This window comes from Sebastes fasciatus, chromosome 5, assembly GCF_043250625.1.
Source record: "Sebastes fasciatus isolate fSebFas1 chromosome 5, fSebFas1.pri, whole genome shotgun sequence".
Classification (NCBI taxonomy): Eukaryota; Metazoa; Chordata; class Actinopteri; order Perciformes; family Sebastidae; genus Sebastes; species Sebastes fasciatus.
The window spans coordinates 8,085,375-8,109,453 of record NC_133799.1 but is presented as its reverse complement, the minus strand read 5'-3'; the positions used below and the strand labels follow the sequence as shown (position 1 = coordinate 8,109,453).

The 24,079-nt window shown below is 38.9% G+C and overlaps 1 protein-coding gene across 3 annotated transcripts in view; it reads right to left on the bottom strand.

Moving 5' to 3' along the window:
* The window catches only part of pde4ba (phosphodiesterase 4B, cAMP-specific a), a 205,618-nt gene that overhangs the window by 153,248 nt on the left and 28,291 nt on the right, over positions 1–24,079 (bottom strand). For all 3 annotated transcript variants that reach the window (XM_074634889.1, XM_074634887.1, XM_074634890.1), the window contains exon 3: positions 4,079–4,317. In XM_074634889.1, coding sequence (XP_074490990.1) covers positions 4,079–4,317 — 239 coding nt within the window. The remainder of the gene's footprint in view (positions 1–4,078; positions 4,318–24,079) is intronic.

Genomic DNA, 24,079 nt, shown 5'->3' with positions numbered 1-24,079 from the left:
TTCCTATCTTAAGTCTTAAGTTAAGATAGGAAGAGTCTGAGATAGGATTTCTTTCTCAATTTCTTATTACAGAAGCAAATCCTAACTAACTTTAGGAATCCTGTCTTATTTCACTCCATCCTATCATATCTCAGGTTAGGAAATCCTAAATGCTCAATCCAACATCGTTTATCAACTTTTATATTACCTAGCAACCAACGCTGCTTTTCTCATCTCCCCAAGCTAAACAACTTTTAAACCATTGTTTTTCTTATTGAAACATACTGAAACATACATTGAAACATACTGTATATAAAATGGAGCAAAAACAACGGCAGGCACTGATAACATCTGTAGAGAAATCCAAAAATGTTCTTCTAAAACAACGCTAACTTGGGAGATAAAAGAAAGAGAGTGGGCTAAGATAACAGACACAGTCTCCTTTGTATCCGGCATCCAACAAAGCGTTGATACTATCAAAAACAAAATCAGTACACTGACAAGTGATATGAAGTAGAAGGCAGCTCTTATGTCCAAAGAGGAGAAGAAAAGTAGTGGAAAAGGGAACGTTGGGACAGCTTAACGGTTATCCTAAAGTTAGTAGTTTATTTAAGATTTTGGGAAGTTAGGATGTTTGTGTAATACACTCTCCTATCTTAAGTTAGGATAGGAACATTATTTTAGGAACTGTTGATCATTCACCATTTTCATTCTCATCAGACCATTCAGTAAACCCAAGTGTGGAAGCATCTCTATTTATCTTTTTCTACTCATTTATTCAGATTTTTCCTTTAATCTGTCACCAGTCTGTATGTGTGAATATTTGTGTGTATGTGTGTGTAAGCCCATCCAGTCAACCATGTTTACACTGCACTCTTCTGGTAGAAATAGAAATTTCAGCTCTTCAAGAATTCACTCAATGACCTCTCAATAAGCAGGTCTTTCTGTACAATGTGATTCATCAAAGAGCATTGAAGAAAATTACATTATTTTTCATTTATTTTCTCAGTGTGCCAACTTTCATGCCTTTAATTCATCCCACGCATTCACACGATAATAACAAAGTACAGTACAGTACTGTGTACAGTACCCTCCCATGCTCAAAAAATAGGGCTCCCCAGAAGCTACGGTGAAATTCGAACACTGTAATTCACCGTATATAATGTTTTTATGTAAAATATATCAAAATTGAATGACATCAGATCCAAAATTGTATTCTTTCATTTAGCGCAGAGATTTCAAATCCGGCAGACAAAAAAAAATACTTGTCTGCCACAGTGGCAGGCAGTGAAAAAAGTTAATTTCAGACCCTGACTGTATATCAATGTCAAATGTGTATCAAGAAAATGACTGATGACAAAATGAACTGCTAAAACATAAGCTTTTTGAAGATAAGGAGATGAGTATACCTTTGCCTACAATTCTTTCTATCAAATACAATAATTCCTCAAGAACAATGATCGCAACTGATCGGGCACTGTGGCTTTGACCCAAGCATAGTAAGAGTACTAGTGACCTAGAGCAGTGCTTTCCAACCTGGATCACAAGATAAATGTGAGGGGTCATGAGGTAATTAATAAGATAGGAGAGAAGAAGAAAAAGCATTACTGCTATACAAAATATATATAGTTTCCTTTCTGGGTTTTTGTCAAATATTGGATTTTCTTCTCATGAAGAGTTTTATCTTTATAGGACTTTAGAAATTATCTAAATGAATCAATCTGAGATGGGAACATCTCTGGTTAATCTGCTCATAGACATATAATCTGTCACAGTGGGTCACAAAGAGGCATTACTTGGCTAAAAAAGGTCACCAGGACAGGACACACACACACATATATATAAAGTACACATAAACACACATACACTTTTGAGTGCATCACCAATCAGCACTGATTAGCATAAACCTTTCCAGTACCTCTTATTCATCCAACTGAAAGGAATGAAACACTTGGCAACTCCATTTAAAGTGTTCCTCAACTGGCTCCATCTTTACTACTATCACACACACCTACACGCACACACACACACACCATACTCGAGCACAGGGCCAATCAGGACTGATTAGCTAGTTAAGTAAAAGCATATCTGAATTTGACACGACTGGACAACTGGCTGCCCGCCCAGAACTGGCAAATGTTTGTGTATGTGTTATCTGAAACTGCACGTTGTACCTGCTGTGTTTGTGTGTGTGTGTGTGTGTGTGTGTGTACACAACTGTGTCTGAAAGCATGGTGCATAAATAATGTAACAAGGCAGTGTCATCTTCAACAAGCTGAACACAACATGACAGATCAGTCACTGAAGCAGAGTAGGATTCTAACAAGATTGCTTGAGCCCAGTCTTTGCTCAGTATGACTGGGGGAACCCGTGGTTTGCTATAAAATAACCATGTCTCCAATGATTAGCCACCTATCAAGACATCTCAGGCCCAGTGCACACTAAAGGTTACAGTCTCCACTCCTCAGCTGTGCCTTGAGATTCTGACATTATAAACACAGTTGGTGACAAGGTGCCAACAGAGAATGTACTTGAAGAATACAGTACAGGCTGAGCACTCACTCCAAATATACAAGTATCAGATGGCTCATAGTAATAATGGCCCCAGTGCCCGATATTCCCTACACAGATCCCCACAGGACACCTGGAGAGACACGGTCACAACCAAAACAAAACCCACATTGCTCCTCTAAAACCTGAAGCTGAACAATCAGCTGGAGCCTCCTTTACAGCACCCTGATAATTGAAGCAGACCAGGTACCCTTCAGCAATAATGGGAACCACCACCCTCAAATGCCAGTCAGCATCTCAGGGTGAATCTCATCCAACCATGATGCTTTGCCACTTAGGAGCTTTTTGACTTCCTCAGTTTTTAGACTTCGCCTCGAAGGATGTAACTCAAACCTCCTTTTACCACCCTCACGATCAATTTGATGACAGCCTTATCAACAGCCACACTTTGTACTGTATGGCATTTGCTGTGTGATACATCAATAGAGTTACCGTAGACCTTATAGATTGTAGCTTATTTTAGATACATTGGTATCAGTGTATATGTCAGCCGCCAAGTTATGAGAAATATTAGTACGGAAATGTCAAACTATGTTGGACTTGGACGTAATGTAAAAACAGCGTCACTTTTACAGTTTGTACAACAGAGAGCACTGACAATGTAAATTGTCCCACTCCGCCTGTATCTTGGTCATGAAAAACAAATCTAACTGATCTGTATCAAGATTATTTGCTTATGTTAAAAAAATTACTATCATACAATATATCATTATTGTTCCAAATATTGATATCAGTATCAGCCTCAAAAATCCAGTATCAGTCGGGCTACATACAGCGATTGAGCTCGTTTTCCCTGAAGGTTTATGTATTATTGAATAAAAATATATTCTAGGGTTGTCCTCGACCAAAGAAATTCTTAGTTGACCAACACTTGTACGATTTTGTCGATTTAATCGACAGATATGTAAAACTGAGTTTCTCCACAAAAAATCACACAAAGCGACCACTTCAAATCTTGTGTTTGTGAAATATGTCATTCAGCATGAAAAAAAAGCATAGAAAACTAATCAACTTAAGAAATATTAGTCGACTAAGACCAAAATGACCAATAAGTCGACTAATCGACTAAGAGGTGGGCCCTAATGTATTATTTTTTTATAAAATGATCTGAGGTTGTCTTTGTTTAAAGTGAGGTGGCCCAACTGGAAACTCTGGGTCAAAAACTGACCTTCAATCATCAGTGAGTGCTGTATCTGTCTGATGTACCCAAGAAACCCAATATCCACATCAGCTGAAAAATATCCCTATCCAGTGACACAGATGCTAACCACATAGGCCCCCTCTACTGATAGTATAGTATATCATATGTATACTATATCTATTTAAAGTGTCAGCAGTAGAGCCTGTGCACTTTAATTAGAACACATGAATAACACTGATCTCCACAGTGTCGACTTCTCATGAACTAAGAAGAGCAGTCTAATGTTTAGATTGATTACTCCAGGTGTTTGACTGTATCCAGACGGTTTCACATTGTGTCATAAACAATGGGCTTGCTTTGCTGCCATCTATTTTACTGTCCACTCACCATTCAGGATCAACCGGCGTGATGTCTATCCTGGGAGGGGCTCCAAAGGGCAAGGACGTCGGCCTGGCCATGATTTCGTCATCAGGAGTCCGTGCCCTCTCCCCCTGGCGCCATGACAACGGGGGTAGCTGCAGGTTGCCTGAGAAACGTCGCCGGCCGCGGCGCAGGTCAACACCCAGAGTGCTGGACGGAGACGTGAAAGACTCACTGAGGCAGCAATCTGGAGGATCTTTGCAGTCCTGAGAAGAGAAAGTAATGGAGAAGGAAGTGCATGAAATTAAAGAACACAGTTTCAATATTCATTTAGAGTCAAAGAGATAATAGAAGATGAAAAAGAATAGTGCGAAACTCAACTGTGTTTACAGTATTTACCTAAGCCACAACTTTTTTCTCCAGCTCATCAACTGTTTGCCCACTAAGGGGCGCCACAGGCCAGTTTCTGACTAAAGATGGCATTGCATACTGTACTCAAGTCTCTAGTGACCTATTACAAAATATTTATAAGCTTAGCACCTCTTCTCATTTCACCCAACCTGTTGTCTCAGATGAATTCATTTAAGTGTAGAAAAAATCCTACAAAACTGAAATTTGCATCCAAAAATTAGAAGAAAATAACTCTTCAAACCTTTGATGGCCCATATTCTGATGACTTGAATAAATGTTAAAACAAGATCCGCTAAAAATCATTTTACCGTACAGTATAACAGCATGAATCCCACATGATTCTAGGAATTTTTTTCTTTCATCATCTCTTCACACACATATCCTGACTCTGAAGCCTCCACTCTTTCCTTCCGCCTCATTTACTGGTTTAATTTGTCTCGTTAGTGTGTGCTGTCTGTATCAAACTGATTGCAGGGCATAAATAACATGTTTATTTCTCAGCTGCGCAGTTAAATTTGCATGCAAGTCTGAAGGGCATGATAAATCTTTATCTCTGTTGTCTGCGTTTGTAGCTCTGAAAACCAACATTTATTTATTGAGACAGAAATCATTCTCAGTTTGACAAGGACTAAAAATACCTCCTTTATACCCTCTCAACAAGGAATAGAAGTTCTCACCTTATCTTTTATCCACAATGACTCTTTTTACAATCAATGCATTTCCCCTTTTTTTCCATGGTTATTCAAAAATCAGTTAACCAATCTGGTAAATTCCCTCTTTTCCTAAGGCTACCCCCAAACCTCTCATAACTTGCATAAAGGCTGACGCTTGTTGTTTATTTTGGGAAGCTCAGATTTGATGTAGGTGAGTTAGAAGCTAAAATAGCTGCAGCTAAAAAAGACGCCTGGCAGCACCTCATCATGTTCTCAGCAGCAAACACAGGCATGCTCAGAATTCACCTGTAAGATTTCGCAGATTTTAGCCAGTGCCACAGTTATACCAAATTATACTGTATCAAAAAACACAACATAAACAGAAAATCTATATTATCTTTAAAGTGAAAATGCCACATTGCAAGACTCATTCCACCAAGATGCACTACAGAGCGCCACAGGAAGTCATTCCTGCCTGTGGCCATCAAACTTTACAACTCCGCCCTCTGAGTCAATAGACTGGACCGGGACTTCACCCATCAGCTGCTGTATACAATACTGACCTTACTGTACAATAATTTGTGCAATAATTCAATACTACATTTACATTATACTGTACATTCAAGAAATATTCTTATTTATATCATTCCCACTTCTCAGCATTTTGTATTTACGTTTTTGCACTGTGGTTATATGCTATATATTACACGTCTTAATGCAATATTTGTACATATTTTTGTATTCTCATTTTCTTATTTTTTAATTTTAGTAATTCTTTACATATACTGTGTTTATATTGTAGCCTCATGTACACATCATAGCATTATGTCCATAATTTACATGTTACATACTCCTTTACTTCTATTTTCTTACATTTCTTATGTTTATACAAGAGCAACTGTAATGCCCCAATTTCCCCCCGGGGATCAATAAAGTATTTCTGATTCTGATTTTCAACAGTTCCTGTGTCTATTTTGCGATAATATATTTCTTTCATTGTCTTATGTAACAGTATATTGAATTTATTTGGGTGTTGGACTGTTGATCAGACAAAACAAGACATTTGAAGAGGTTTAGGCTTCAGGAAATTGTGATGGGCAATTCTCACTATTTTCTGACCAAATAATTACTCAAGAAATAATGTGGATTGCGGGAGGGCTGGAGCTAATCCCAGCTGACACTGGGTGGGAGGCAATAGAGTAGCTCACACCTACAGGCAATTTAGAGTCGCCAATTAACCTAACCTGCATGAAAGCGGAGGCCCCGCAGGAAACACATGCAGGCACAAGGAGAACGTGCTAGCCCGGCGGGTTCAAACCCAGAACTTCCTCACCGTGAGGCGACGGTGGTTTTATTTGATAATAAAAATAATTGCAGCTTTATAGAGACGTCATTCTCTCTGGAAGAACAACCTCCACTCTTAGCTGATAGTGTAGGAAGCTTCATACAGTAAATAACTCTGAGGTAGGAGTGTTTCTACATCTGGTCTGCACAAGTCTAGTCAGAGTTGGCAGTAGTGCAGAGAAAAAAAAATGAATGACCAAATCATTTGTACTGATTCTTTACTTTTAAGCTCAATACCTACTGGGTCTCCAGTAGTAAGTACTGCTTCCACAGCCCCCCACTCTTCGCCCCACTAACAGCTCTTCTTGGCCATTTGCCTTCCCCCGCCCACTCTCGGCTTCTGTGCTTTACCAAACTAACTACACAATGCCAGCGATTGTGATAGAAGCATTATTCATTCTTGTTTTATACAGACTGAGATAAAGTGTAGCTGACTTTTAGCAGCGTGGGTGGTGACTTATTTTTCCTGTTCAATCAGTGTTAGTGGTAAACAAGGATACTGAATAGTAGACTGTTGGTGGTACCAGATGCATTTGGGGAATTGCTGTTTTGTTTAAAAAACAACAACAAAAAAAAAACCTCTGCATACTCAATGTTTGCCTCTAGCCATGCATTGCAGATTATGCTTGAAGAATATTTATGCAGATATTTTTCAAGTGTACTGAATAAAGACTTCTTGTATTTCACAGTGTGACAACTCCTGTGTTTTTGTATTTAGAGATTGTCTAGCGCTACTTGATCCTATATCCTGAACACTTGACGAAGCTTGGTGGTTGTACTAAATGTTTTAGAAATTGTTTGTCTCTGTGAGCGCTGCTGTCCAGCAATGAAACCATTATATACTCATATTGAATTATTGTACTTTTATAAGCACTTTAGATTAGCGCTGCGTAGCACTGTGTTCTGTCTATTCACTGGAATGGGATGTCTGCCATCTGTGGACACTGTCTTTAAAGGTCACCTATTATGCAAAATGCACTTTTCCATGTCTTTTAAACATCAATATCTGTCCCCAGTGTGTCTACAGGCCACCATAGTATCATAAAAGACCATCCTCTCTCTTTTTCTCCTCCTCCGTTTGTCCGGAAATGGGTGCAGAAAAAAAAATCGCTTTTTTTCCTTCTCTTCTGACGTCATTAGAGAAATGCAAGCCATGTAAGGGTTTCCTGGTCGAACCAGAGAGAACCTTCAGTAGCTGACCCCGCCCCACAGCGCGTCACTGTCTCTCCTCCTCAACCTAACTTGAGCAAAGTCTGCAAGAACCAGCAGAACAGGCTTCATGTACTCCCATCATCTAAATATAACATGTTCTTTCACAAAGGCTTTATGTAATTACACTGTTTAAACAGATGATATTTATATATTATATATATTTGATGTCATGCATGTAGCAGAGTACAGGTAGTAAATAGTGACTTGTAAGCAACACAACACATTTCTGTTTCACAGTCAAACTTTATTTGAGTTGACAGATGACAATATTAATTATTCACAGCATTTGTAATCATCTCACCTGTTAGTTAGTTATGTGACATGGTACAGGAGAAAGTCTTCAGCTCTGGTAAACTATGGTAAGCTAAGCTCCGGTGGTCTGTAGTCATGGTAACACAGAGACAGCTACTACTGTAAATAATATACCATTACTCTGATCTTCCATACATTTATCTTTTAGCAGAAATAATGAACTGACTACTGTTTCACATCTTCTATTTTCCACCCTGATGGTCGCTGTGTTTACACACCGTGTCATAGCGGTAGCATGTAGCTAACCGTTAGCATGTAGCTACATGCTAACGGTTAGCTCTGTATCTCCCATCTGCTTTCAGCTATCTGCTCTCCTCTGGGATGATTCTGTCGGTCATTTCTCACAGATGGATCTGTAAAGACAGACGTAAAACAGAGTGTATGTTTACGGTTTACAGAGTTGATGCATGAGGTAAACACTGAGCTAACTAACAGAGCTATAAATAGTATTATTTACCTGAGAGAAACCGTCAGGAAAACCTGGAATCTGGACCGCAGATGTTCATCATGTGTCGCCGATTTCTGATCAGATTCCTCCGGTAACGTGCGCTGGGTGAAGTTTCTGGTTTATAAACTTTAAAGTGGTTTATAAGCTCTATTCTAGCTGCCTCTCCCTCCACTCCTCTCTCCAGAGCTTCTCCGGGAGGGAGGGGGAGATAGTGACGCTGTGTTGTTGAGGAAGTTTGATTGACAGAAAACGCTGACCAATCAGAGCAGAGTGGGAGGAGACAGGCTGTGAATCAGTGGTTTTCAGACAGAGGCTGAATTAGGCTCTGAGGCAGGCAGACTCAGGCTGCAGTATGAGAAGAATAAAGGGTTTTTTGAACATTGCAGCATGTAAACATGTTCTAGTGCAACATTAAAATACATCTATGAACCTGGAAATGAGCATAATATGTGACCTTTAACTATAATTACTGTGTATGTTTAATGTTGTCTCCATGCTGCAAACCAATTTCCCTCTGGGATTATAAAGTTAATCAATCAGCCTGCAAATGCTAGGCAGTTTTTTGTGCCGTTGGTATTAATTAGGTGGCTTGTTTAGCATATTGCTGTATATAAAACTTTAATGTGCTTCATAATTTCTTTCTTTTTTTAATCTTGTTATACGAAATAGGCAATGTTTATTTATTCGATTTTTTTTTTTATTTAATCAAAACTTTAAACTAAACTCTAACTTTAAATATGAATTAAAAATCTACAAGTGGAAAAAAATCTTTAAACTAAACCATTATTTAGAAGTTACCACCAGGAAGTGAATACTAATCCTATATGAAATTGCCCTACTTCCTCAGTACCTCCACAATACAGCATCCGCACAAACTATTCTGTGTCCTGCCCTCTAGTGGCCTAAGCACTTAATTATACACAAGACTCAACTCTAGAAGTCCAATGTTTGATTAATTTAGGTACTTGCCTGATGCATACCACATACAGATTTGTAGGGCTACAACTAACGATTATTTTTATCATCTTTAAATCTGTTTATTATTTACTGGATTAATCGGATAGTTGTTTGGTCTATAAAATGTCAGAAAATGGTGAAAAATGGAGATAAGTGTTTCCCAAAGCCCAAGATGACGACTTCAAATGTTTTGTTTTGTCCACAACTCAAAGATATTCAGATTACTGTCACAGAGGAGTAAAGAAACCAGAAAATATTCACATTTAAGAAGCTGGAATGAGATCATTTTGACTTTCTTTTCCAAAAAATCTAATTAAACCGATTAATTGATTGATCGAAATAGTTGGTGATTCATTTAATAGCTGTAAACTAATCGATAAATCGTTGCAGCTCCACAGATTTGCAAAGATTTGAATTTTCTCAGCACTACTAGTAGTTTATATATTTACTTTACATTTCTAGTCAAACTTTAAGCATGATTTCTACGAACGATTCTGATATGCTTTATAAATAGTGGACCGATCAATTATTGACATTCCTTGCTTTGTATTTAAAGAAGCATCTCAATTTGAATAATAAATGTAATACTTAGAGCTGTCGCGGTGAAGGAATTTCCCCTGCGGTGATAATGGTTTTCTCAACAGTGCGATATGCGGTATTATTGCCTCTTTTTTTTTGCAAATTACTTCATTTATACTGATTTTAAAACTAATGAAATACTTGTTAATTGTTAAATGTACAGCCCTAGTAATACTGTAATCAAATCCACCAAATTCCTTGTATTGAAGGTAAGAAAACACATCTGAAGGACAAATCAGCTTGGCAACTGCTGTTCAGAAGAGTATAAATACATGACAACCACAAAAAGGCAGAAGAATTATGTAATCAAATAGGTACAAAGCAGTGAAACATGATTTATGAAATTAAAATAGGCTCTGCTGCAGTGCCATCTGTAAGTATAAAAAAAGAACAAAGAACAGAAAGAAACACAGAGAAAGGAAAATTCTGCTTTCTGATGCGGTTGAGAGATACCTGCTTTGAGAGATGGAGTCATGAGGAGGGAAGAAGAGACAACAATAGGAGATAATGTGGTGGAAAGGCAAGGACAAAGTGAGACAGTGTAGTGATAAGAGCTGCACTGCAGAGCAGAGGATAAAGACAGGAAGATGGAGGTTGGTGATATTAGATGAGCGAAGGCCAGCAGAGAGACAAAGAAACTAAATCACATACAACACAGAAGAAACATGAGAGCAGAGTTGAGTGTGTAAAAACACAGATGGAGCTCAATGCTAAGTGGCAATCACATCTCAGATCAGATATCCTTACAGTATCAATCTGAACAGAAATACAGACAGAGGACTGCACCATGCTGGACGCCTGCCAATGCCTGAGCCATTGTAACTCTTAAAATGGCTTTCAAGTAATAACAGTTTCCATATTTTCGAGGCTAGTGTCATGGATTCATTTGCTTTTTGATGGCTTTAATGAAACATCTTCTTGATTAAATAATCACATGATAGTGAAGGGCACATTTACTGCAGTTTGTGGCCAATGTAGAAGCCCCCACATTTGACAGCTCTATAACTTACGCCGGGGCCACACAGCGCGCATCATGCTCGCGTGACGGCAACGTCACGTCGTGGCCGCGTCATGCCCACCTAGGGTGTTCACACTAGACGCGAGTTACCCACGTCTCGGGAGCGTCCCGGAGCTACCTGTCAGCTGTGTTTTTGCTGTTGCTGACAGCCCTTTCTTTCTACATAGAGTTTGCCTTTTAATGGCCATTTAACTTCATAATAAATGTGATTTATATTTATTTAAGACAAAAAAGGGTAAGAACTGTGTGGTAATTTGTAAATATTATTAAAGACAAGCAAATAAATTCATACATAAATATTAATATATAGCCCATATAAATCCCTCTTTTCTGTCAGTGAAGAGGGATTTATATATATATAAATCCCTCTTCACTGACAATGAGGAGGGATTTCTATGGGCTATATATATATATATATATATATATATATATATATATATATATAAATCCCTCTTCATTGACAGTGAAGAGGGATTTCTGTGGGCTATATATTAATACAAAAAAATAAATAAATACATTAGTAGTAAGAGAGAGCCTACAGCAATCCCTCTTCACTTTGACTGGCACAGTTTTAAACAACATTTCCAGGGGGTTTCGGGTTCCTGTTCTACAGCATTCCAGGTTGCGGCTTTTATCGAAAACGACTTAATTTACATCTGGGGCGGGACAGCAATTTACATTATAAATGCTGATGTTCCGACATCTCAGGCAACTTGGAGCTTTTCACCACCTTGTTGCTGAACTGCGCCTTGATGGAGAAAAACACCTGAAGTATTTCAGAATGATAAATATAAGTAAAGTGTTTTTTTTTATTATTATAAAACAAAGCAAAATAAACAGTTTCGTTATTTGTTAACCTTTAGAAAACGAAAATTATTATTAAATATCTTTAAAAAAATTAAATAACACCTCTAAAAGAAAGAACAATAAAGTTACGTGGTGTTTGTTGAGAGAGAGAGAGAGAGAGAGAGAGAGAGAGAGAGAGAGAGCGAATCGGAAAAATACTGCCAACTATCACCTGATGTTCTTATAACCTATTAACCCAGTCTATTATATGTATAGCATATGTAGGGTTTCTGCTATGACTACTACAGTGTTTACATAATTAAAAGCCTGTACTATATTAACTTGATGGAAACCTGCAAGCAGACAACTGCTTTATTTAGAGTATTTCAGAATAAAAGCATTGTGTTAATGAATGAATGATTCTGTGCACTAAAAACGCTAGAGGACTTTTATTTTGAAATCTAGATAGGAAGTGTAAAATATTGATGGTCAGTGACATATTCTACAGATGTCTAGACATGGAAACTGTAGTAATCTTGCTCATATACTGTCAATAGATCACCTTCACTGTCTGTTGCTGCTGGGAGACGCAGCCGAGAGGTAAGCGGCAAGCGTGAAAAATAGGCGAGCCTTCTATTCTATAAAATAGACGCACGTCTGACGTGCGTCTGACGCGCGTCTGACGTGCGTCTCATGCGGGCAGTGTGTCCACTCTAACCTGTTAACATGGACGCCGAAATAAAAAACAACACGCGACGTTGCCGTCACGCGAGCATGATGCGCGCTGTGTGGCCCGGGCTTTATGAATCATGATTGTAGAAGAAAGTGTTACTCTGAAGGACATAATCACACAAAAGGCCAACCTTTTAAAAATGTGAGTCATTTCTCATTTTCTTCACAAAGAGTTGTGAGGTAACAGAACATTTGATGGATTGAGAGAAGAAAGAGACGGAAGTACTCAAATGGTCTGACTCATCAGACACGAGGCTGTGACAAGGATTTTAATCACTTAATATTTTCAAAGAGGAGAAAGGTCCAGACAGGCATGGATACGCTCAGTAAATGCAAAGATTTGACGACAACATGAGTCATCTGCCTCTTTATACTTTACTTTTCCTCCTATTTCAGATTGGATTGCATCAGGTTTTTGTAAATCCATTGCTAAATCCATCCTAAGTTATTAGAGCCTATAGCTAACGTATTACCTCTTCCAATCAAAACAGGTCATGTATTAGCAATGTTACAGCTACAGCTGAGGCCTGTACTAAGAAGCAGAATTTGTGGTTAGCGAGGTAACTTCAGGTTTAACCCTGGGTTTTCAGTCCTACGACGGTGGTTCACTTCTTACCGGGGTAGATCGCCATGGTAACTTATGCTGAACACATAACCTGCTCCGCAGCAGATTATGTTCCAAATAAGAGATCAACTCATGTAAAAGCACCGCCTACTGACTTATCAGAGCTTGGTGCGCAAATCGTATGATAATATTACAAAAATATGAAGAAGATACGTCATAATCCAGGCTATACAGCTGGCAGTATGCTGTGGCTGCTTAGCGCTTTGAATTATGTTTTTATATTTATTTTTTTTACTTGCTCTAAAGTCCGTTTCACACCGCCGGAGTCATGGATGCAGCTGAAGGAGGGCTGAAATAGTCATACACGCCACAACATTATCAATAGCATAATGTAAAATACTATAATCTATTAATCCAATTTATTTTGAAAGCTATTTATACATCACTGCCCCATCTAGACGAATATATCTGACTTTTGAATATTCCGTTAAATTAATAATTCTGTTACATTACACATTTACACATCGGTCATTTTTCTTTTGCAAGCCGTCCTTCCTGCATTTGGCAGTTTCAACTGCTTAAATAAAAAAGTGTGTCTAAATTATGGGTTCAACTTCTTTGCATTTGTGTAATTCTATAGTTTGCTCTTGGTTTGTAAAATATGCCGCTCTGCTGACAGTAGACTAGTCCATGTTTGTGATTGGTGATATGCTGCAAACACCGCCCTTTCATGTCAACGCGCTCATAGCCAGATTGAGAAACCCTGGGTTGATTGACCGAGTTGATAACCACCTTCGTAGGACCGTTTAGCGGGATGTCGTTTGTTAGGGTTAGTTAAGCCAGATAACGAGAAGATACCCTGGGTATGTTGAACTCACTTCGTAGTACAGGCCTCTGGCAGTTACTGGGGGTAAATATTTACTAAGAACTAATGTTAATTTAATTTTTTAAACTGTTCTTTGAGGTGGTTTTAAATTACACAGCATGATGTTGAAATATGTTTCCACTTCAGGCGAAACTCTCACCCCTCTTCATCTTGTGAAAGTGAGGTAGGACTGCTGCTAAGCCGTCACTCATTTCTCCCTTGTACACTACCTGCTATCCTTAGATGACCCTCAACTGCTGTGATGTGTGTGTGTGTGTGTGTGTGTGTGTGTGTGTGTGTGTGTGTGTGTGGAGCAGGTCAGGAGCAAGGTGCAGAAGTCCATCAGCCCCTTAGCAGCACAATCCCTGTGGCCTCTATGTCTTCATGGGACCACTAGGTACTAATTAGTCTCCCTCACACACACACACACACACACACACACACACACACACACACACACACACACACACACACACACACACACACCAGCCAGGTGACAAGGCCTCAGCTGCTGGATATGATTAATACAGAGACGGTAATGCACCTTTGCAGCCTTGTCGACACTAAATAAATACCGAGATCATACAACACATATCTGTCACAACCTTCTGAGACTGTCCTCACCAGTAAAACATTAGTCATTTGTTCAAACAGCGACCTTCAGCGACCTTTTGCTGTCATGTGATTTATGACCGTCCTCTGCAGAAAACAGCACAGGTTAAAGTTGTCTATGTTTACGAGAACAAACAAAGCAGGAAGGTGCAGGATGTATTTATACCAAGGTAATTATAGGAGACTAGAATTTGTGTCCCGTTTTATATAAACAGTAGTGGGGCCAGTTGCATAAACTTAGTTTAAGACTAGTCTTGGCCTTAGACTGGTCTTAAGATTGTCAGGACTAGCCTTATTAAGCCTGTCTGTTGCATAAATATTAAGACTGACTTAATTTGAGGTAGGAAAGTTAGCCACCTCTCCCCCTGGCTAAGCCTGAGGGGAGAGCTTTGTTGTTAAAGAACGTCAGTTCACTGACTATTTCAACTGTTTATCCATTACGGTGAGCTAATTTTTAGCTGAATATTTCAACTGTTTATACATTACTTTTAGCTTATCTTATATCTATTGTTTGTCTATTATTTTTAGCTTTTAGCTAGCGTTAACTATTTCAACTGTTTATTCATAACTTTTGGGGATTCTAGTTCCATATTCTTGAATGTTTAATGAACATCTTTATCAGTTCTAACAACCGTTGGATTTATGCTGTTTACCTTTTCTGTTATTTTCTCCCATACTTGATGGTGGTGTCGTCGCTGTTGCATCCCCCATTTTTTTCTCTTCTTTGAAGTGTCTTATTTCACCCATAATGCATTGCACGACAGGCTATCTAAGTCAGTCTTACATCAGTCACTCATAGGGAAGCTTTATGCAACAGGTAAATTTAAGTGCCAATAGCAAGTCTGACTTAAAGTTATATTTAAGAAAAAGACTAGGTTTATTTTTATTTAACCGGCCCCAAGTTTCCTTTTACCATGAAGATGACTTTTCTCTGACAATAGCCCGGTGTTCAGATGCATAAAGAATGCATAGACGAACATCCTCGTACCTTAAAAACAGAGCAGTTTTTTTGAGTTTAAAAGTTGAATAAAACCCTTAATATATACAAAACATTTTGCAGTTTGAATGGAGTTTCTAGCTGACAGTATGAATGAGCAGATATGAGTTGAAAATGCATGAAATATTCCTGAAAATCCCGTCCATTCATTTATATGCTTTTAGCATTCACACCCAATAACTAAATTAGGCAACACAAGGGTTCTTTGTAAGTATATTTGGGAGTTTTGGTAGAAGAGAGACTTTTTCAAAACCCTCTTTAGAACAAAAACTTTAAATACTTTTGCAATTAACTTGGGATTAGTGAAAGTTAATCACTTAAATATGAGAAACTTAATTTTCCATTTCACAACCCCTCTAAGCTAAAATACACTGTAAACCGTCCACTCTTCAAATAATTGCTTTCTTTAAACATCTATTTGTATTGTTTGTGATTTTTCTCTGTTAGCATAATGCACCTCAGGGCATCCTTGAATGGCACCCTTCCCATTTCTCTGCTCTCTCACCACTTCGACTCCAAGGCAACAACACAACAGGGAGGAAATGAGGAGATGAGCTGAGAAAACAACACCTGCTGCTTCCCATCAGTTATAGAGGGGGATGTATAGAGAGTGGGAGAGGGAGGCACTGTTGGTAAAGAACGGGAGGGAAAAAGGTCTGACAGACAGGAAAATAAGTGAGTGGATCACAGCAAGAGAGGAGCGAACAGCTGGGGCAGGGCATGAGAGGGAGGTCGTGAAGAGAAGGGTGAGTAAAGCAGAGAGAAAGTGAGGACGGGAGGGGGATAGCTGGAGAGAAGAGAGTAAAAGGAAGATGAGTGAGAGCGGGAGAGGGAGGGGAGCACAGGGAGAGTAAATGAAAGAGACTGATTAGCATTGTATTAAATAAGACATATTCATCTACAGCTGAGCATACTGTAGCTTCCAGCAGTATGCAAAACATGCATATTTTACAGTACACACTGTGCATTTTCTACACACACATGATTAGAAACGCTCACTAGGGCATGCAAAAAGAGCACACATGCATATATGAGCATGATTGCAAAAACATTCATGGCTTGCAACGACAGGGTTGTTATTTGTGGTTGATATGTGTGCTCTCAGTGTGAATTATGGGTGTCACAATTCTCCAAATCCACGATTCGATTTGACTTTTGATTTTAAGGCCACGATTCGATTCTATTTTCGATTTAAACATGCCATTGTTAGACTATGGAGTCTTGATTCTTAAAGATCAACAGATAACTGGTTTTATGCGCTGACAACTGTCATTTACACTACACAAATTCTTCTTTAAAAAGAGAATTGTACCCATTTTATTTAGAAAGGGATTCAAAAATTAGACTACAACAGTCTACAATATAAGAAAGCTGCATCGTTTCAATATCAGTATCTGTGTGACACACCTCAGTACATAATCATTACAAAACAAAACATAAATCCTTCTGCAGTGCCTTACAAGTGTGCTGTAATCTACAAAGATATGGTTTTGTTGTCATTTACCGTCGTGCTTGTTTCTCTCTCTCTCTCTCTCTCTCTCCCTCTCTCTCTCCTCTGATGGCTTTATAGTTTATTTTCTGTAATAATCCAAAATTCAATGGAAAAAATCCCATTGGCTTTTTGTCTAGGGAACCCAGGGTGATACTAACTTCCTGGATAACCTAAAAATATGTCATCCTCGTTAATGGCTTCAACTACGTCAGAGTTTTTTAAATGAATCAGCAAATTTAAAAAAATAAAATTAAACAATAATATAAAACGTTGCATTCGAGAAATGCTTTACAAAGGTTTTCATGCACCAGAGAGTGGGTTGTCACCTTTGAATAAAGCCATTTCAGGACACATAAACTCCATTCGGTTCAATTAATAGGCTGCTAAAAGTGATGAAATATTGCCCTGAGGTTGACAGAGAAACAATATATTCATAAAACTGTGTGGTGAATTATTATCTCTCCTTTTTTTTAATCATCATCTTTTCTTTATCGCTGTGAAATAGCCCGATCCCCGTGTCTCAGAGAAGAAATAAAATAAATTGCCTACTTTCCCTCTCTCTAGCAACATGTGATGTGTGATCAATTTTGCTTGTCGGAGGGATGAGCACAGGAACAGGTTCAGTTTGATTCCCTGAAGGCTATTTTCAAGCGATTTCTGCATCATTAATCTAGTATGCATGCGTGGACAGTTTATAGGAGAGACAGTTGAGATGTAACAAAGCATGGGAACCATATTTAGATCCAGACTGAATCCATGCTGTTCATGTTTTTTGTTTCTAAGAATCACTTCTAAGAGTCAATCTCCCCCATCAAGAAAAGAAGGATTTTGCCTTATTTATTCCATCCATGCTTCCATGTTTGTTAACATCAAGTCAACTCTAAAAACATTTTATAGATTAATATTTCCTATGCTAATCTAGACAAATAAATTGACATTCTGCCAACATGTTCTGCTTCTCTCTCTGCCACTAAAATCCAACTACACATATAAACTCGTGTAGAGCTCAAACAATTAGTCGATTTATTATAGTCAATCATCAGAATGTTAATGAGCTGAGCTGTTAATGATGTTTCATTATTTGCTTAAGTAATTTGAGCAAATATTCCCCAAAAAGTAATGGTTACAGCTTCTCAAATGTGAATATTTGTCTTCTGTGATATTAAATTAAACATCTCTTTATTTTAGACCATCAGGTGGATGGTGCAGTACAAGCAATTAAAATGTTCCAATTTGAGCTTTGGGAGACCATTTTATAGAACAAAAGATTAATTGATTAATTGAGAAAAGGATCTGCAATTAATAGATAATGGAAGTCATCATTAGTTGCAAACCTGAAGTCCATTTAAAAACAATATGACACTGGCAAACAGTGAATTAACAAAATATGAATGTCTCCAAAAGCGTAGCGTACATATTCATTAACACAAGTAAACTTTTAAAAACTTGACATCATCAAGCTCAACAACTGATATGAGAGTGATATGGATAAAACAGGATTATAAAAAAGTATTTATATTCAACTAAATTTACTTTATCATCAGAACGTAAAAAAAAAATGGATACTATGAGATGTCCCTCTCACTTTCACAACCGTGGTTAGTAGAGCTGCAACGACTGATCGATAGTTGTCAACTATTAAATTAATCAGCAACTATTTTGATAATCGATTAATCGGTTTCAGTAATTTTTATTCTTTACTCCTCTATGACAGTAAACTGAATATCTTTGAGTTGTGGACAAATCAAGACATTTGAGGACGTCATCTTGGGCTTTCATACCACCTACTGTGTTAAAGAATGACACAAACTGTGGGTTATATGAAATAAAATATCCTATTTTTCAAGTGCAGGGAACGTGGCGCACCACACTGACTGCATAACAGGAGGACATTCAGAGAATGACAAGGCGTGAAGTCAAAACAATGCCAGGCGATAGACTGACAGGAGAAGTGCAAGAGGTCACAGTTCATATAATCTCAAGGTGCGGCCACGGGAGAGAAGAGTTACTGTTGCTGTGGTAACCAGCATCACTCCTCCCCCTGACTAGACACAAGAGTAAGACAAAGAGGGCGGCAGAAGATTACAGTGTTTGTTAAGACCGATACGGAGACAGTGGAGGGAGGTGAGATAGATGTCAGAAAAGAGAAGAGAGGATGGGAAGAAGGGAGGGAAAAAGTGTTGAACTGTTGCTTTCGCTAGCTAAGATTCAACCCTCAGCTTCCAAGCTCTCTAATTGGAGAATGAACAGCTGTTCAGTTTGACCTGCGCTCCCTGTAAATACAAGCTCAACTGCCAGAGAGGGAGAGAGAGAGCTGTAGAAGGACAGAGAAGAGATGGAGGCTAAAACAAGTGAGAGAAACTGACAGGGAGAGGCAGCAAGGGAGGAAAGAAATACATAAAAGAATGAGAGGAGACAACTGATAAAAACAAGTTCTCCAAACAAACAACACCAGACGTTATGTGTTTTGTTATTGACTTTACAAATTAACTCATATACAAGACGTTAAGTACATATGGTCATTAGAAGCATGAGTCCTTTATGTTCCCTTATCAACTTCTATAGTTAAGGTTTGGTGAATTTCGGGCTGTAGGTGAGCATCTGTTGCCCTAGTTGTTTTTTTGTTTGAGGCCTTTTGGCTGATTCAGCATGTTGTATCAGCGGCGGTGCCCGTCGGTGAGAAAAATCACTCTTATTGGCTGTACAGAGTAAACGAATCAGTGCACAAGAAGAGAAACGTCAAAAACGCACACACAAAAGGCTCTTCTCATTTTTCATCTTCATCTCATCTGATCATTCCAATACACGGATAATTTCCATCTGGAATGAAGCTAAGTGGTGATAGGGAGTGGTGTGAAAATGGTCAGCAAATGCTGCTTTGTTTCATGTACGTTTCATAACGACGACTTGTATATCTGCCGTTCTCAGTCTTCCGGTTTCCCATATTGAATGACGAATACGGACTACCTGCCGGTATAGAGAGGTATTTCCACTCACGCAGGCGCAGAAGGTACGTGGTAGTTGGCTGTTGGCTGCTGTTTTTGGGGTGTGTTCGAGTGCAACTTTTTGGCAAAGACGCTTGCAACGTGAGGTCGACTGTTGCAGCAGTCGACCTTCATTGCCGCTCTTTGATGTTGGTTTGGTGTGTCTGGACCTTTAGACAAAAAAACTACTTGGTTTACCAAATGGGAATACACTTATTTGCTTTCTTTCTGGGAGTTACATTATTAGATCTACACTCATGTCTGTGCATTACATATTAGTTTAGCTGAGCATAGACACTAGAAGCAGAGGGAAACAGCTGGCTCACTTTAAAGTCTCCGTCTCAGCATATTTCCAAATATGTTGAGCTACTGCTATAAGGTTAGAAAAAGATATATTTATTTATTTGGATAAAAAAATACTTGGTAGGTATTGGGGTGGGTTAAAGGAGGTATAACTACATCAGATTACAGTGTGTCCTCTACCCCTTTGATTCTCATGATACAACAGGCATCACAGCAGCTCCTGTGTATACATTGTTGTTGGTTCACAAACAAAAATAACATTTACCACCCGCTATATAATAACAAGAAGTGTAAGCTACTATTAGTTATATAATTTCATAATTTGCTTTGTAATAATAGCTATAGAATAAAATTAATTAACGGTGATAACACCTCTAAAAGCTGTATTTGGCCCTCTAATGACCAAGGTCATTTGATTTTAATAATATAGAACTTTAAATAATATATTACATTTAAGGACCTGCACACATCCTGGTTTAGAAAAATCTTATCAATTCCAAAGTATTTCCTGAATTACTGCCATGAATCAGCGGCGACAGTTACTGAGGTTAAAGCTATAACGTCAGATGGATATTTTACAGAGAGTAATGAGAGTTATGTGTGCACAGACACACTTCTCTGTGAACCTCAGGAAATAGATTTTAATTGAATGAGTGAAAGGTTGGCCGAATGTGGCAATCACCTGTAATTCTGTATGCGCCTGAGGAGACAAGCATAGAAATACACTTCCATAAATATTCAGAGTCACATACCAATGGTAGCATGCATTCAAGCAAAAAGCACTGGAGCCCATACACACACACACACACACACACACACACACACATACAGAGATGGACAGTCAGAGCTGATCAGATCAGAGCTGGTTAGCTGTGATCTGCATGGGAATGACGTCATTAGGTCTGTGGAACGCAAGGACATTATTTAATCTGTCCACCCCTCACGACACCACAGTCCAATAAACACACACACAGACACACTCACATGAATGTATAGAGATCCAATCCTCCTGCATAATGATTCATAATCACTTGCATATTTGCATACACCCTCACCATTCACAAATAGCCTACAAACACACCAAACTGATCCAATCCAAATGTCAGCTTCATGATGGGTCAAATTATTAACACACACACAAACACACTGACACATCTGCACACGCGCCCACCACTCAAATCTAATCCCTGCTGAGCATTACCAGCTATACCAAATCCCCTCTGTAAGAGCTGAAATCCAATAACAATGTCCTACCTCAGCACACTTAACCTCATTGATTCAGGAAACACTTAACGCCTTCACTGAAACGTATACTGTAAATACACAGGCTTTATTGTGCACGGCTAAACACAAAAGGCCATAACAAAAAAAGCATTAATTCTTAATTTGCTCATCGGTTGTAACTATTCAGACAAACACCATATGTGAAGTTATTACCCATATGTTGAATCGCCTACTGTACTTTTCAAAGTAATAAGACTTTTGGGGATTTGTAGATAGGTCTTCATTTATTTTCAAGCCATTGATTTAAAAAATAACGACAATAACAAGTGCAAGAGCAGAAAATGTATGCTTATTAAGGAAAAGTTCAACGTTTTGGGAAACTTATTCACTTTCGTTTCCAGAGTAAGCTCCATACTTAATGAAGCTACAATTGGGAGGCAGTTAGCTTAGCTTTGCATAAAGACTGGAAGCAGCTGGCTGACAAGATTAGCGCGTCACATGCAGCGCTGCGTCAGCTGCAGTGTATGAGCACAACAGACAACTGAGTCCCCAGTTCACCTGTCTGGGAGAGGTTGTCCAGGACACGTGCAGCCACTTTCCCAGTAAGTCTCCACCGCAACATTTAGTTTTAGTTTAGCATGCCCACCGTTGTCACTTACATACGGTCTGTCAAGCCAGCGTAACGTTAGCAAGTGTCCGACAGACCCTGTGTGTGTGGCAGCACTGAGAGTGGGGTTGTCGGTGGCGTTAGAGCTGTGAACGTAGCCGTAGCAGACAGTGTGTACAGTTTATTTGTCGTGAATAAATGCTACAACTCCTCAGCTCAAGACCCGCGCCAGCTTCCGATATCTGGCAATGCCGGCTCATACTCTCTTAAGGGGGGATTTTAAGGTGGACCAGCTTTTCTCCTTTAAGTGACAAGCCGCTCCTCTGAGTTTTGCTGAGTTTTTTAAATTAATTTTGAATATTATCTTTAACCGTTTAACCGATAGCATTAATCGTTAAGAATTGTTGATGTCGGTTAACAGTTAATTATTAACATCCCTAGTCTACACATTGTATCTAACAGAAATGGAGAAAGACAATTTGTGGTTTTAAGAGGAGTTATGCGCTCTAACGAGGGCTGTACCGAATGTAATTTTTTGACATTCGAAGCTTCGATTGAGGTATTCGAATGAAACTTCGAATGTCTGTCGTCATATTTTATGACGTCATCACAGTATAAAAAAAAATTCTTAAACAAAATCCTCAATTTGACTAGTCATTCATCAGATTAAATGAGTTAGGCTTTTTTTATTAAATCAACTTTCTTTAATGAAATAACTCGCCAGTTTTGTCAACATAAATACATGTAGGTGCGGACTAAGGACTGTTTGTACCTGTTTAAGAGAGAAGGTGGACTATGGCATGCAATAGTCACCCTCCCGCCCAAACCCGTGATATATTGTAGTAAGCTCACCCAAACCCGCCCGACCCGTTCGTTGACTCGCACATCACTACTACGCAGCCACCACTGGAATCTAATTCTAATAAAAATTGTATAATAGCTTATTAATAATATTAGTATAGCCTAATTTTATCTGCAAATGTGCAGAAATACCGGGTTCAAATGTTGATTTAGGATGTGATGGTCACCGTTATGAACAAAGCTTCGAATCTTCAAACTATTTGGGACAGCCCTAGCTTTAACTATTTCTTAACCGACAACTGTTTACCTATCTGCCTGGTACTTCTGTTCAGCTGGTTGCCTGGCAACCTCACTATGACAACAAGACCGCTGTTTACCAAGTGTTGCAGCACATAACTCTTTTCTGTTTGTGTACATGTAAAACAAACAAGATACATGTTATTTAGAAGGCTTCAGAGGTGTTGGTATGCATTTGTTTTTTACTTTTGACAGAGCCAGGCTAGCCTAGGGTGACCATATTTTCAAACCCCCCGGGACCCTTACAGTAAGTGTGCCGTGCGTTCATGCACGTGGACGAGCACATGCACGCACCAATATGCATGCACCATAAGCGCATTTGAGCACAGGGTGGGATCAGAAAGAAGCCATTATTGTAGGTGGGTGCATTAGAGGCTGTGACTTATCACATTCACCACTGTCTCCCCTTTTAATCACAAGGCTATCTCCGTCGTGAGACACTGTGACAGTTTGGGAGTCCTGTGGAGAGTTTTTTGGAGTGTATTATTATATGTATTATTATAATGATTATTATTATTATCATCAACATCTCTACACACAGAGGGTTTCACATATATATAATCTCTCACCTTCTCACAGGCTGTTGCTGACAATTACATTGATTGGGTCGACAGGCTCAGGTTTGGTCACAACCTCAGACGCCCAAAGCTGTTGCAACATGTGTTGATTTGACCACAGCCCCTTAAAGGTCTGGGAGCTGCCTTAGGAACAGCCTGGCCTTTATATTTGATTTCTGATCCAGTGGTTGAGAAACACACTACTGAGTCATTCTACTGAATGTGTTTCTGCTGGAAGCTGCTGAAAGCTTAACAGCAGCACATCCTCGAGA